Source organism: Lutjanus erythropterus, chromosome 8 (assembly GCF_056507025.1).
Source record: "Lutjanus erythropterus isolate fLutEry1 chromosome 8, fLutEry1.hap2, whole genome shotgun sequence".
NCBI classification, from domain to species: domain Eukaryota; kingdom Metazoa; phylum Chordata; class Actinopteri; order Lutjaniformes; family Lutjanidae; genus Lutjanus; species Lutjanus erythropterus.
The window spans coordinates 21069492-21086665 of NC_139324.1; the positions used below are offsets into that span (position 1 = coordinate 21069492).

Genomic DNA, 17174 nt, shown 5'->3' on the forward strand with positions numbered 1-17174 from the left:
GGGGGCGTGTCCACTCAAGTCTCAAGTATCAAATACTACTATATCCTAAACACGGATGCTGCATCTAGCAGCTTCACTGTACTTGTGCAGACATTTTTGAGCGAATACAGCCAGAGAAAAGAGACCAACAACTCACTGGAGAATCAAAGTTCATACTCTCAATTTCAAACAGGATGGGTTTTTTTTTTTTCTTTAGTGTCTGGTTGTTGGAATAAAGTGAGCAATAACTGATTTGGACTGAGAGAGTCACTGGAGGTACATTTGTAAATGCTGTTATGGAGGGTGGGGGGGGCTGGTGACATTCTTGACTTGGTTTGCAGGACTTTGCAGGACAGAACACAGATACTGTGAACAAGAGTTTAATGGTCAAAGTGCTACATTGTTTTTCTTCTTCTTTCCTCTTCTGTGTTTTTAGCACCTGTTACCTATCATGTCATGAAAAACTCTGAATTTGCTTTTCACAGACTCAAAGATCAATGATTTCATTTTGTGACATTAGACTGCTTGTGAAATGCTGCCTTCAAAGGGGGTCGTGTCCTCCACCCACCCACCTCTCCCACCCCCCGCCCCTGGTATTCACAACACAAATCTTCTGACAGCCACGACTACATGAGTCATCTGTGTGGATTCCCATGAGTTCTGTTTGAGGGTGGCATAATACACATTTCCTATCTTAAGTTAGGACAAACAGGAATATTGACTGTTCATCTATAATGGCTCCATTGTTACCAAACAGATAGGATCTGAAAGTTAGGAAGTTTTAGTAATAGGACCCCCTGAACTTTAACATGTTTATTTCCAAAACTAATAAAATGGCTCACTTGGCTAATCCGCATGGACCTATTAGAGGAAAATCAAAATAATTTACCCACAGAACACCACATAAAATTACAAATAAATACCTGAAGTTCTAATCACATACACAAGGCCTAAATGTGTTATCCTGCATGCTCGTTCTCACAGGAGGAAATATATTACTATTTAGGAGGCCTGTGCAAATTTACATGTAGCGCGCTGTCATGACAAATATTCTGGGAACGTAGCTCTATGTGGCCCTGCGCTCTGTGTCCGTAGCAGTCAGCGGGTAAATTGAAAAATCAATTCCAATTTAAATTATTGGAATAAAGAACTCCAGGAGCCGGAGATAAAAAAAAGAAAAGAAAAAACCCTCTTCTTCTAGATCCCCTTTAATTGGAAAGTCATTTCTTCAGGGTATTCTAATGGTTCTGAGGGAAGATTGCAAAATAAAGTTGATGAGCTGGGGGGGAGGTTAATGGCGCACGCTTGTGTTTGTGTGTGTTCGACTGACCCTGTGTGTTTTCTTTGCTCTGCCACACAGTGTTCAGTCTTCCCTCCCTTATGACAGAGGCACCAAATGAAGACTAATCCAGTGGGCTCACACACACTCAGACACACACTCCCTCACGCCTGTGGTCACTCGTCTCATCCATCTGCTATCTGGGGGAGTGTCGGGGGCTCTTGGGTCAAACTAAATTAACCATCCCTCGCTCACAATTGTAAAAATGTAATTGACTTAATATAAACCAACCCTGGTGATTTGGAAACTCTGTGAGTAATTTTGCGAAAGCTTACAGACACCACTTCAGATCTGAAGCGTCTAATATTGCACTGATGTATCTGGACCTAAAGTGGCTACTTAAAAAGATCTTAGGTAAATAAGACTATTGTAAAAGTTATGTAAGTTTATGTTATAACAGTTCTTTTAATGTAGTTCACTGTGGTGTCAGACATTGTCCCAGTAGTAATTGTATACATGAATAAATGTAATGAAAATGAAAATATGTATATACAAACACTTTCTGACTTGCAGATCCAAGCTTAACTTTTTCGTTGCCATGGTTATTTGAGTTAAAGCCTGATCTGTGAGAAAAGCCAATACAGATGAATAGTTTCTATCCTGCTCTAAGACAGGAAATGTATTACACAAGGATCCTAACTTCTCAAAATCTTTAAAAAGAAACTTCTAAATTTAGGATGACTGTTAAACTGACCTTTTCACTTTTCACACTTACACTTATGGTAACTAATGGTAATTAACAGTGGTGATCACCATCAATAGCTAATGGTAGTATTTGCTAACAGTATCTTATGGTAGTGTTTGTATATAGCCGCTAATATAATGTTAGCTAACAGTATTTAACGGTTGTGCAACAGCTCACTGTTTGGGTTTTCTGGGATGCAGCTGTACTGTTTTGGTTCACTTTCACCACTCTTTACTGTCAACTACCAATTTAAAAAAAAAAAGACATGTATGTTATCTACTCAACAGCAAACAACAGACAAAGTCAGCAACTAGCTGATAAACACAACATTTAGGAGCTAAAATTCCAGGTCTTTCCACCAGGAGTTGGTGGTGACCAAAAACAGAGTGAAAAGAGAGTTAATAATGAAGGTAAATTTCTAAGGTGGCCAGAAACACATCTTCAGATGAGTCTGTGCGCAAGTCATATGCATTTGCCTACAAGCAATTTTGCCATATCAACTTAAAAGGTGATATTGTTTATTATACAGCTTTGTCAAATACTTGTTTTCTAACTGGGCAATTACAGCATTCTACGGACTGTTATTTCTGAATAGCAGAGACTAAAAGAATGAATAAAAGACAGTTGCTATGGATGCAGTTCAGATCATAGACTCTGGAGCACTTGGCGGAAGCAGTCAAATAATTTAAAAAATATATTGATTTTAATAAGTAGCTGTGCAATAAGTGGGATAATGTGCAGTGAGTGGGCCATTACTGTGAAATAAACCCTTACAGTTTGCTGCAGGACTCGACTCACTGTCACGTCATTGTTGTTTTTACAGCTTGTTTTCGCTGACCCCATGTGGCCAAAAGAAAATTGGTTACGCATTGTGTAACAATTAACACAATGCCTGGTGATTACCCACCATGGCATTGCTGAAAAAAGGACATAAACGTTGTATTGATTTTACTATGTACTGCTGGCATCTCCTAAAGTTTCTGGCACTTGTAAAAGTGGAACAAGCTGGACTTGAGAAGCTATTCCTTTGCAAACTTAAAATAATTGTTATGAACAGGCTAATTGTGACCAAAATTAAAGATTTAGGATAACTGTTGAATTAAATCATTCTGAAATAATCTATAAATTATCCAATGCCCATCATCTCTGCATGTTTGTACCCTTATCACCTCCATCCTCCCTGCTGTTAAACCATTATCACTTCAGTTTAGCACAAGTGTGGGCCTTCAATTAAATCACATTATCACTTCTGTATTTCACAAAGGTGAGCCTTAAATAGGCATGTCACAGTCCACAAAGATCAGCATCAGCAGTATCTGTGTGCATCAAGACAAAATCTGTCTTGTATTATATCAGCAAGGTTTTATACTTCATACAATCTTGTGTAAATCAATCTACCTTTCCCTCTGCCTTCTCCCCATCTCATGCCAACCTGGACCGAGACCTTTCTGCGCTGCCTTGTTGACATTAAAGAAGCACAGTGCGGAGACATTTCCATTCAAGAAACTTGTTGACATAGTTATCAGACATCAAAGAGCCTTGTGTCATTTTGAAAAGGCCTTATGAGAGTAATGGAGATGTTAAAGGCCGTGTTGGCCCCAAATATCACAAAAGGATGAGAGGATATGAACATGCTTTGACTGAAAGGAGAGAGAGAGCATGATAAAAAAAAAAAAAAAGAAAGCAAAACAGTGAAATGCATTCTCTAGAGAGAGAGGGGGAAGCGCTCGGCTCCATTTCCGCCTTAGAAGCGCAGAGTTAAAAGGTGGACCCTGTACAAATGAAACTCAATTTCACGCCACATTATCCCTCCCTGTTCTCTTTCCTGGCTTTCATTTTCATTAAGACCAGAGACAATCATAAATTAATAATTACTGCCGAATGTCTAAGCGCAGGCCGCAGTCCTAGCCCTCCCCTCGCCTCTGTGGTCTTCCATGTTCACGCTTGCAAAATGTTAATTTAGGTAATGTGGCCTGGCCCTTGTCAGATAAAACTGTTTTGTAGTTTCACTAATACATAATGGCCTATCTGATTAGGTGACATTAGTCCTATCTTTCAGACGATCAGCCTGCACCTTCCTAATGTCTCTCCACAGACTCAGGGCACCGCTGAGTTATCAAGAGACATGCAATACCACTGCTTTCACTAAATGGTCATCTCCTGGTCCTGATGATGAGCAAAGAATTAGCTCAGTCGGGGTTAACAATGCAGATGACAGTCCTGTGCCGAAGTATAAATACAACTTCATCTGAAACTTTTTTTTATCAGTTTGAGTGTAAAACAATTCTGTCAAGATAAACATGTTTCTTCAGCTGGTCAAGCAAGCGCAAAAACAACAACGGCAAATTGTGCAAAGTGACGTTAGGCAAACCAACAGCAAAATAAGAGGCAGGATCATGCGGAATAATCACATCTGGATGATGTCTTCATGAGCACATCTCCACGTCAAGCCAAGTAGATAAAGCACACAACTCACACGGCTTTGAATATGCAATCGGCGCTGTGCTTTCCACACTACAGTGAAGTGAAATGTAACAACACAGCTATAATGCACATTTGGTATTTAAAGTCTCCGTGCCTCATGGTCATATTTGTACTGAATTGAATTTATTACAAAATGTGCAGTGATATGAAACATGTAGCTGCAGGGCCTCTCCTCTCAGATGCCAGTGCAGAAAAAGGCATCAGATAGAGAAATAAACAGAATATCTGAGTAATAGCTGTGAACAGCCCACGTCTCACAAGCTCATTGGAGGCGAGTGGAGTGAATCCTCCACTGCAGCAAAAAGGAAGGAAGGATTGAGTCATTAAATGGATAAAGTGGACATGATGTCAGAGTTTCTTTCACTCCAGAGTGAGCTCAAGTTTGAAGAGTCAGTGTGAGTCTGAACTCAACGAGAAGCACGGTTTCATGATTGATTGCCCATTGTGTGTCATATTGTTCTTTCAAGGTTGATTGAAACTTTAACCTCATTTTTAATATAAAAAAAAAACGAAGAAAAGCTTGAAATATTTCAGGCCTTGAATTTTTACAATGCAGCATTGAATTATGCAGCAATCAGTCAATTATTCATCTCTGTGGCTGTGTTACGGCCATGCTTTAAAAAGCATGCAAAATGGGAATGGGCCCAAGCATGCTGTGTCAACACATTTCACTCAGAATTGCTTACTAGAGAAATTTGTCTCTCAATGTCGATTTCATATTTTTTTATGCGTTTTAAGAGCTGTACCTGTTACAGTTGGTCTGAAATGATCCCTGTGGATAACTGCTGTGTCTTGAGAGGAAAACAAATAGTGTCACCCGAGAACGGTCACTGCAAATTATCATTAAAAACATGCACAAGAAAAATGTATGAGGTGCCATAAAAACTAGCAATGTCAACATTTACAACAGAATAATTCAGCAAATGCATTAAAAAAACATTAAAAGAAGAGCAGTATAATTTCTTAACTAAGAAATCTAATTTTCTTCATCTCCCTCAAGGTTTAAGTGTTATATAAAGAGTATATTATGATGCACGACCCTACAGCACGTACAACTGGTTAAAGGAGTGTTGTTTATTTTATGGTGATGTATTGTGAATTAGTGTCATACACTCGAAAGTACACATGAAATAATTTATTTACAGTGAGCTCGTTCACACACTCATTTACAGAGTTGATCTAGGATTAGCCTACGCATTTTTAAAAAAATGCACGCTCACACATGCAAAGGGTACACACACGCAAACACACTTGCTTCCACACTCAGTGAAAAGAAAGGAAAACGTACACGAGATAATCCTCATAATTTGATTACTCATTCTTTTTTTTTTGTTTTTGTTTTTACTGCCATACAAAGTGAAGAACAATATGCTCATTATTTTTCTACGGCACAATATGCCTGCATTTTTTAGGCCATTCATAATACATAGAAATTAGTTAAAAGACTGAGGACTGATTGTAAAGGTCTCAAAAATATGGAAGAGGATTATGGCCATGTGAAATTTATTTGAGCCTTGAGTGTAAATTCTGAGATCAAATTTCTGACTTGTTTTTTCTGAATTTAAACGGAGAATTCTGAATTTAAACTCAGAAGTCTGACTTTATTCTGACTTTAAACTCAAGAGTGTGACTTTTTTCTCAGAATTTAGATTTTCATGTTTTTCTCAGGACTCTGATTTTTCTCAGATTTCTGACTTTAAATTCATAAGTCTGAGTTTTTTTCCCTCAGAATTCAGACTTTAAACTCAGAGGTCTGGTTTCTCTTTTCTTTTTTTTCTCAGAAATGTGTTTTTTCTTCTCTCTGAAATTTGTAATTTTTCTCATAATTCTGACTTTGAAATCAGAATTCTGATCTTAAACCCAGAAGTCTGACTTTTATCTCAGAAATCTGGCTTTGTTTTCCCTCAGAATTCTGACTTTTCTCAGAATTTTGACTTTATGGTCAGAACTCAAATTTTTCACATGGCCTTAACTAAAATAATTTTGTCACGTGGCCCCAACCCTCTCCTTCACGAAAATGCCACGATTCAGAATCATGAAGGAGCTGCCCCCAAAACTCGCTTACATCTGTATCAGATCATCGTGTGATGTTTGGCTGTCTCAGTGGTGACGATCTGCATGTTGACGTGTTGGTGACCTTTCCTGTATTGAGCTGATGGACAGATCAGTGTGTGACTTGTCAACAGAAGTGCGAGACCTCGGGCAACATAGTTAACTCACATAGTTTATCATCAACATGTTAACTTTATTTGAATTTGAAGTACAATGAAGAGATGATTCGAGAAGCTATATAAGTTATCAGTGACAACAGACCTAGACACTCCATTGAGAACAAAAAGAACAACACATTGTGAACATGGGAGACTCTTCCTCCACCTCCTCCTCCTCCTCCTCCTCTCCTGATTGTAACACATAAGGTCTAAACTGTTTTGCAGTTAAAGGACTGACATCAGCTTATGTCTAGAGAATATACACAGGTGTTTCAGCACCGAAATTCAAAAGTCTTTAGGGAAAGAAACAGGAAAATTATAACTTATATTATGAGTTTTTTTTTTTCTCATCGGGATATCATGAAACACTCTAAAACAAAGAAAAGTGTGTTTGTGTAGGTTCAACAGGGATTTGAGCAATGTAATGGCATTCAGTTTTCAAAAAGTTGTGTCATGACTGATTGTTTCTCAAGCTGACACGTGACCATAATTAGTCTGGATCTTTTCTTTTTTTTAAAAAAAAGCATTGAGAGGTGCTGATTTTGAATGTGTCTCATGACAAAAAATGTACAGTAAATTCCAAGAAATATTACCTCTGTTACAAAGATTACAGTACTATTGACAGCAAAAGTCTTCATTTTGAAAGTGAAATGTTTGATAATTATGTTTTCAAAATCATCTGGGCTTGAGTGAGTCAACCCTAGTATTTGTTCAGCACAATATAGGATTTATTAAATATCATAATTCCAGGACAAACATTTACATGCCTGCATGCTTTCTCACCAAAATGGCAGCTATAGGAAAGAATGATGGCTCAGAAATAGAACAAAACAAAACTGTAGGTTTATATAAATGGTGGTATTGTTTGCCTAATAGCTCTACTGCATACACAATACCTCTTAACGTTATATACACATACCTTATCAATCCACTCGGGTTCGATAGAGTGAGTTTTCCTATCATTATCATCAGATCATCAGATCTTGTATATACAACAATGGTAAAAAGGAAACTTGATTGTATTGTCATCTAATTTAGAAAACATGAAAATCAAACATCAGCCTTCTCTTTTGATGAACACATGGATCGATTCACATTTTTTTTTTCTTCACAAGGTTCATCTCCACATGTCATTTTTAGCGTCTCAAAATCCAATTTGAAATACAAAACAAAACTTCAGTCAGATTTCTTTTTCGAAGCTTTCTCGCTGGCTGAGATACAGTATAAAAATCTTCAGTGCTGAGAATTTATGAGTTATTACCAACGGTGTACCACAGGTACATTTTTACTGTGCTCAATATATGTGTTTATCCTTCACGCTGGCCAAACCGCTATGTCAAAAACCTGCTTCATCAAACTATTTAATGTTGGCCTCTGTGAGAAAAAGACTTCTTATCCTACATTCAGACACAACCTCCTCCAGCATTTGGGTGAACACAGCATTTCCATTGAACTCCTACAAGCAGCTTGACTTTTTCCCTCTACTAAATCAGCCTGGATAAGGGCTCTTGAGAATCTTCATGGGTTTTCTTTTCTTTCTTTCTTTCTTTTTTTTTCTTTTTTCTGAAATTTTTATTTCCTCCAGCTCCTCGTGGCCTTATCAGTACATCACTGTGGTTTTCAGGAACAGTCTTCCATCTGCAACAGAGGACACACAGGAGCCAAGAATTAGCCAACAGCTAACATCCTGCTGACGCAAATGCACTATTCAGGATGTGATGTTGTTGATGAGATGTTACTTCAAAATGTTGCCCTCGAGTCTTTCAATTTTGCAAGTGTTACTATGGATTTAGAAAACGATTTAGGGATAAGATTAAAGTTAGCAACCATGACAAATGTGATTTAATATCATGTACAGTCATTTAATTTATCACAGTGGAAACCGCTTATAGTGATCTGTCTGTCTGATCACAATGTTCATTATTTTTAATTTTCTTTATTTCTAATACAGATTACTATCTAATTGACATTTGTAATATTATATGAATTAAAGTGACATTGGTGCGACTGATTGAATATATTGCTATGTTATGCTTTTCTATGTACTATAGCCTATAAACTGAAGTATTGTACTGTGTTTAATTCAAATACATGACAATACAGTATAGTACTGTATATAAAATATAGCTTAGCGTAATTTCGGTGCTGCATCTTATATAAGTAAGTATAAGTATAAGTATAACATTAACGGCCATGCATAAGTGAGAAAATGGCTACAACTGACGTTACAGACTGTTGTTATAGTCTGTTGTTACAGTCTGTAGCCTGGAGTTTCAGTTCATTTTCTTGTCCCACACTGATGCAAAAAGTACATTTGCCAGTGATTATCTTCACTCACATTTACCCCAGCGATGAAATAAATCCATGTCATGACCATTTAAAATTTTAAGTCAAGTACTTCAAGTAAAAATACTTTTTGTACACTTTGGGGAAAGGCTTGACACAGTGATCGTGTGCTTTATGTGTCCATTGTTCAGGACAATGATCAAATAAAATATTGGAATAATAAGATAAGTTTTTATTTTGGGCAAATGAATTGTTATATTAATCGAGTGATAAAAATAGTTTTTTTGAATAACTGCTGCATTAGTGATGAGATCAGCTGACTAATTGAAAAAATGATCATTAATCATCTACAAAATAATCACTAGGTGCGGCCCTAAAGTAAATATATACACGTTTTCATGTAGGAAAAGACCCAACACTGTAAGTGGACTATTTAAATGAGTTATTTAGACAGTATTTGTATACGCATAATTCTATTCTAAGCTTTGTGATGCACAGAGGTGGTTGATCACTGTAGCTGTGACCCCTGTGAGCAGTTTCCACTGTACTTGTATCAAACCTTCATCATTTAATGGAGCATCTTGTTGGTGTCAGGTAGAACTACAATAAGGAATAATCAAAATACTTTTACCTTTGTATTTAAGATCAATACACACAGTGCATCAGTCAGGACACATAAATATAATTACACTGTTACATGCATATTTTATTACCAACAGAGCACACACTGTAAAAGTAGCTATGATAGCCACACTCCAGGCATCAGAATTGGATGCCACATGTGTTTAAGACATCTCTACTGATACGCCTGTTTGAACATAATACTGCACTCGTGATGTAGAGCGCTCTCTAAGTGACATTTCCTGCATGGAAATAGTGTTTATTGAAAACGGCAGACATTCCTCTGCCGCGTTATCTCCAGACACCTCCAACCTAACGAGCTTTGTCCATTTCTAGCGAAACACTCTTGTCTGAGTGTCCGCCTGAGCGAGCAGTGCTGCTCTGACGCTGAGCTGGTAAAAGCATCTGTTAGGCACAGCTCAGGAGCATGTTTGACGTTTATTACCTTCACAATGCCTCTGCCGGAGTATGCTACTGTAATGCCTTTAAAAAAGCACACCTCTCTATGGCAGTGCGCCTAAATAATTCAATGTTAAAGAGAAACGCACACAAAGACATTTAGCAGTGCAAGTTGTTGGACATGACACGAGCCGCGCAGGACATCAGAGACGACGCTTGACTCCTATCGCACAGAGACATGGAGAATACGTCTGCTTGCATTGCCTGAAAGTGCATTCACATCTGCAGGCAATCGTACTTTAAGCATCATGTTTTATTTACTATAATTAAAAAACATTTTTTTCTTATTTTATATGGAAGGGTAAGAAAAAACAAAACAAAGCAACAAAACCCAGATCAGTATTATGTTATAACAAGACATGTTTATTGTTATAAATGCTCAAAGTTTAATTATGTTTTTCATATAATAAAATTATTTTGATGTTATAACAAGATAATTCAATGTTATTACGACATACAAACTTATGACGTTATAACAGGAAACTTAATCTTTTTCTTATAATATGATAACTTATATCACTATATCATGTCATAACAAACAAGTTAACACATTAAAACATTGAATGTTTAACATTATAACCAGATAAACAATGTAAAAAATGTGTATTGTTATGACAAGAATAGTTTGTTATAATAACATGATGAGTTTGTAGGTAGTAATAATGTGATAATATCTTGTTATAACATGAAAAACATCTTGTTAGAACAATATGTTATCATGTTAAATCACTGAAACATCATCAACAAAACATCATGTTATGGCAAGATAAATAATATATTGTTATACAGGGCTCAACAATAAGGTTTGCCTGCTTGCCTGGGGCAAGTTCAATGCCATGTCAGGCAAGTAAATCTGGTAAATCACTCGCCTGACTGGGAAAGTGGTAAACAAGAATTAAACTGTTAAACTATTTTGATAACTGATCAATTGTTAAAAGTAATTTTTCATGCAAAATGGCAGAAAATGCTGTTTTTAACCTCTCAAAATTGTCAAATATTTCCCTCTTTTCTTCGTTTGTTATCATACTAAACTGAATATCTTTGGGTTTGGGGCTGACAAAACAAAACAAGACATTTAAAGACATCACCTTGAACTGCATTTTTCAGTATTTTCTGACATTTTGTAGATGTTGCAGCCCTTATGTTAAACATGACAATTCGTGTAAGTCTTTATTTGCCACTGATAAAACTATTTGTACAGGGGCAAGTAAATATTGACCCAAAAAAGACTTATATTGAACCCTGTTTTTAACAAATACATTTTCTTGTTTGTGAGCTGTAATAAATAGAAAATATCTTAATATAAAATGAAAAACATTGTGTTATAACAAGAAACTTCTCAGGTTACAAAGTAATACTGATCTGTTTTTCTTTTTCTGGTGGGGCATAATTTTACCAAGAGGAATTTAGATAAATTTAAAATCTGCAGTCATTACATTATCAATATTCTATCAATTACTATTCCTATACCCTTCTAGTTTGTGTTTTATGTATTGTTGTGCATGAAGAGTGGAGACAACAAAGGCTTGTTGTGTGTGTGTTTACAGTATGTGTGTTGAGGAGGGGGAGGGGGGCTGGGTGGCGTACAAACACACAGGCTAATTACCCAGGACTGCCGTAGGTCTCAAAGGCATTGCACTCTGGCTGCCTCTATTCAAGCAACAACCAGCGAGTTCTGTGTAAAAGTCATTACAGCATGAATGCAGCGTTACAGAGAACAGACAGCCGAGGAGGGGGCCGGAGAGCGGTGAGAGTGTGAGAGCGCCGGGATACACAACTTGATACCCACACTCACGCCTTTCATAACAAGAGCAGATGAGACATCACACGCTCACCTCACAGTCTGTCTACCTGCCCGTCCTGCTTCACAGTCAGAGCAGTTTATAGGGGTGTTAATGAAAACAAAGTCGATTTGATTATGATGACATTTGATAGAGGAGGTTAAATGTTGCAGCGATTTGCTCCTAATACATCAGATCATCATGAAAGACGGGGAATGAGTGAGGAGGACTGATAAGCAAATCTCCCCGATTCACATATGAGAGCAAATGTTGAAACATCTGCTTTACATACACGACTGGAAAAACTGGTGACGTCTTGACACATTGTTCTATGAAAGACTGTCTCATTAAAATATGTTAAAACTTTAGTATTTTTATATTCAAATCAAGATGAAAAGTTCATTAAAGAGAATAAATATTTCATTAGATGCTAAATAAAACAAAGGGAATTTTTGGCTTCTCTCAGCATAAAATTCCTTTGAAAGATTAATTAATACATGTAAATTATGCAAATTATGCCCATGCAAATATTTTATGAAGACAATTAAGGGATCCATTAATTACAGTCTTTTTTGCTTCAGTGACATTCATTCATTTAATTTTAATTTCACTTTAACTGTTTTGATGTTTAATCTTGCAACAAAGAACTTTATCTCTGTGCACAGGGTCGTGTAAACTTGCCGAACACATCGAGTGGGAAGCGGCAGGGAACCAGAGAAGATACTGGGGGAAGATATTCACATGTGCACCGTTGCCAGGCAGTACTGGCGAGGTACAGTCCCAGTAGCTTGCCTGCCTGTGAAAAGAGCCACGTTCCCTCTTGGACCCGATTCAAAACACTGTAAAAGCAATTAATAAACACAGACTGTGTTAATATCGCAGAATTAGAGAAGTGTGACAAAAGACAAATAGAAATAATTAGTTCTCTAAAATTATGCCCTCATTATTTTTACCCCCCCTCCTCTCTCCATTCGCCTCCCTTAGTTTGGAGTTGAGAATATACCCACACATTTCTCTCGGCTTTCATGCGAGTGATAGGCTTGTTTTTTCCCCTTCTGCTTGTGTAATTTATCAACATCATTTTTTGCCATTTGAGGTTAATTATACAGCGAGGCTCGCAGAGTAGAGCAGAGGAGACATGGGTGGCAGACAAATGCTTCTCTAATTGAACAAAAACACAAAATGCAGCCTGTTATTCAGTTTCCTCCTTCATTCCACTCTTCAAGGCAATGATCAGAGTGATTGAGAGACTGCAGAAAATGCATGCTCAATGCCTGCATACAGAAAAAACATCTAAGAAAGACAAAATCTGTTTCGTTTCAACCCAGACTATACATTTAAGCAGGACAATGGCTGCTGTCACTATAAGAGCAAAGCTTTAACGCATTCAATTTGATACAATTACACTACAAAAGGGCCAGCTCTTCATATAAGTGTAAAGAAATTAAAGTGGCTAAATATACTAATTTGGTATGAAATAGGGGGCTATAATTACGCTGTATCTGGAAGTTATCTTTGTATTTAAATGATGACATATGGATTTCCTTTTTTGGACATCAAACTGTTTCCCCGCAGTGACTGAATGACATTTAATTAAGGAGGAGTCATCATTTCGCTTAGTACATTTTCTTTTCTTTCTGCCCTTTCACAAAATATCAGTTCAAGTAGACTAATCAAACATTAAAGAGTTAAAAGGGACCGAACTTATTCTTGCACACAAAGATGAATATTTTCCACTTTTCACAGCAAATTACACGGAGCGTTTTCCCCGGATAAATTGGGACCTCTCCCACTGATAAGGGCGGTTCTGAGCAGACGCAGCTGAGGCGTATTAAAGGAAGACGTTCGAGTAATAATGAGGATATTCAACCTCTGCAAGGTGTCTTGTATCTGGGTAAACACAGATAGCAGACAGTCTACAGAGGTTATCACTGGAGCGCCCTTCCCCAAACACATACTGCACCCCCAAGGCTAACAAACAAACAAACCATTAAAAATGTACAAGGCTTATTCATAAAATGGATTGATTTGCCCCGTTTATTACTATCAAAGGGGGGATTCCACTGCTTTTTGTGGTTTTATGACTCATTAATGCTTCCTGAGCTGTAAACAAACCGCTTCTTTCATTCTGTCTCTGCGACCTTCCTTAGCTTAGTTGTTTCACTGTTTTATCTACTTGATTGTGCAGAGTTTTGTTCCAACAACGATCTGTTTCCGGAAAGCATCGCAGCCACTAAAAGTCAAGTAAAAGAACAATATTATTTCTGCAGAAAACCAATGATCTTGACCTAGTGCTGTGGCCCAGATGGTGAGCTGTATGCCTGAACAGCAGGCACAGAAACACTAATGTTCATAAACTGAAGCAGTGTGTGTGTGCGAGTGAGAGAGGAAGCGGGGTGGGGGGTTGAGGGGGGGAGAAAGAGAGCAAGAGTGAGAGCCAGAGAAAGAGAGAGAGATTTATTGTCTCATCTGAGCCCCTGTACCTTGTATTGTCCTTTCAGCATCTGTTCTTCCACTGCTGCGGTCACTCTCCATCTCAGGGGTCAGAGAGTCTGCGAGAAGAGAGGGATCACCGCCGTTAAACATCCCTGACATCCACCTATCACAATGCCAGTTTCACAGCATCGTTCATTCAAAACAAGAGGCTGAGCCTTCAAGCCGTGTCTGCACTGCATGTAAGTGAGTGTGTGTGTCGGATGAATTGGTCTTCTCTGTGCGATTATTATCAGGAGTGCGAAAAAGGATACTCACATCCTTGATTTGATATTTAACCATTAAAACTGCGCCTCTGCATTCAAAAGTTTGCTTAAATAGGTAAAATTGTACTCGTCATATTTTTGCACTGCTGGTGGCAGACACACTACAGTCACTACAAATGCAGATTTGATTTGACAGATTTTATGTATGAAACAAAAGTCTGCATTATTCACTGACATATTAAAATGACACTTTCTGACTGGTTTAAACTCTGGCAATAAATCAGATTTTATGAGCCCATCATGGTTTGCATGCAACACCTAAACTCTGCCAACTAGTAGCTCCTCTCAGATGAAAGTTATGAACAATAACTGTGTTTAAGTGTAAGCGTTGTAATATGACCTTAGTTACTTTACACCTCTACCAGTCATTGAAATGTCTCATAAACGTGAACCACATGATTTGGTGTTTGTTTTGGTGCACAGTAACAATTTATAAGCTGCTACTATTTTGATTATTTTAGTCATTTTCAAGCAAACATTCCAATCACTCTCTGTTTACTGCTTCTGAAATGCCGCTTTTCTGTTTTCTATCATCATTACTGGAACATTTTAAGAGTTTCGGCTTGTTGGTCTGACTAAACAAGACATGCGAAGATGTCACCTTGGGCTTTGAAGATCTGTAATGAGGAGGTAAAACTTCATAATAACCATCATTTAAAAAATGGTAAATTGATAGTTAATAGTTATTTTAATGTTTTTTTTTATTAAGCAATTCTTAAGTTTTATAAACATGAGCTGTAACTTTATAATAACCATCCAAATAATGGTTATAGACAATATATTCTCAATCCTGACTCACTGAATGCAGCAGTTTGGTTTGTTTTGGTGCACTTTTAAGTATGACACTAGCGTCAGTTTTCTACATACAGGGCTCCATGGTCAAGTTAGCTATAATAAATATGCAGCGTGCAGGTAGACTTTCAAAATACAGGCACAAAAACTTCTTGGGTAGGATTAAGAAAAGATTGGTAGAGTGTAGAAGGGAACCCCTGATCCTTGAAATGCTTGCAGGATCTGTACTATTTGTAAGCTAATTATTTTTTATGATATGACCATGCTGTGGTTAAGATCCGAGTAGGTTTAGGGATAAAAATACCTGGTGGGGGGTCTGTAAAGATTAAGGTTTGGATTAAAATGATCACTCTCACAACATCTTTCGTGGGTCTGGGGATCTCTTCTAGACATGACTGAAAAGGTCATGCTTTGGGTTGAAATAAGTACGATCATGTATGTAACGTAACATACGTAACATAAGTACATTAGGTATTACAATCATCAGTTGTAACTTTATAATCCAAATAATTCATACTATCCATCGATCCAAATAATGTTTATAGACTGGTTACAAATTAATTACTAACCTTTAACAGTGTTACAAATATCTGGTCACTCTCTCGATGTAATGATTTTATGAAGAAGTTTACAAAACATTTGGTAATCATTACAAAATATTTAATATTTAGTAATAAGTTTATACATGTTGGAATGTGTGCACCAGTAAGTTGTTAGTTTACTAACTGTGATCTAACCATGACCAAAAGTTATGATACAATATATATTCTATAAACAAAATATTTTATTTTACACAAACTAATGATAAAATAACAAAATAAAGCATTAGTAATAAATAGTAAACATTTAACAATTAATTATCATTTTATTGTTTGTTAACTAACTAAAGTTTAATTACCAATTTAGCATTTATTAATGATGCTTATAACACTTTTTAAGTGTTGCTTCTTCTTTTTTAAAATAAAAACAGTCATGAGTTGCAGCATGTGTACACAGGATGCGAAACTTGATAGAATATTTACAAAATAAAAACTAAAAATGATAAAGTTAAAGTCACAGGAAAATTAGAATAGAAAGCAAAGTCACACTTTAGATAAGATACAGTGTTTATACTTTGAGCATAGAAGTTCATTTTAAGTTGATAATGTAAAGATGTAAATTAATTTATTCTTATGAAATAATAATGTTTTCACAGATAATGCTTTCACAGTATTTGCTTCAGGTAACTTTATCTCCTTGAATTCTGACATTTTGGATTGACACGTTTGCTTTTTTCACTCATTCACTCCTACTGGAAACCACACTTAATATCTGAAGTTACAGGCAGTGAAATGTAGAGTAAGAGTGTCTCACTGTGGATCATCTGACCGTTGAGTGAGCGCATGCTGTCAGAGGGCGAGGGCTGCTTCAGAGTCTGCTCAACCTGCTCTCTCCTCTTGGATTCGTACTCCAGGGCTTCTTGGAGTTTCCTCTTGGCCTTCTTCTCCTTCTTCAGACGCTTCTGAATGATCGCTGAGACGGGGAAAGACCACAGTGACACTAAAATGAGCTACGGAGCAAATTAGTGGAACCTTATTTTAGACTGAAGTCTGATTATTGAGATAATAACCTCATTTTTAAAATCCAGCATACTGTAATAGAAAAACGGGAAATCAATTAAAACTAAATATTTTATAATATATTAAGATCGTCCTTAATAAAAGAAAATACTGGCTGTGACTTAACAAACTGCTAGAGGGAATTAAAGCAAATTGAAAAATTTATTGGGATATTTTTCAT

General features: G+C 36.9%; 1 protein-coding gene across 2 annotated transcripts in view; it reads right to left on the reverse strand.

The window, feature by feature from the left end:
* Positions 1-6711: 6711 nt before the first annotated feature.
* Positions 6712-17174, reverse strand: part of dachd (dachshund d) — a 134393-nt gene continuing 123930 nt past the window's right edge. The window contains exons 9-11 of one of the 2 annotated variants that reach the window (XM_084724873.1): positions 16749-16907; positions 14328-14396; positions 6712-8335 (exon numbers count right to left, since the gene is read on the reverse strand). In XM_084724873.1, coding sequence (XP_084580999.1) covers positions 8298-8335; positions 14328-14396; positions 16749-16907 — 266 coding nt within the window. In that variant the 3' untranslated portion in view covers positions 6712-8297. The remainder of the gene's footprint in view (positions 8336-14327; positions 14397-16748; positions 16908-17174) is intronic. The other variant, XM_084724874.1, reaches the window with a different exon arrangement.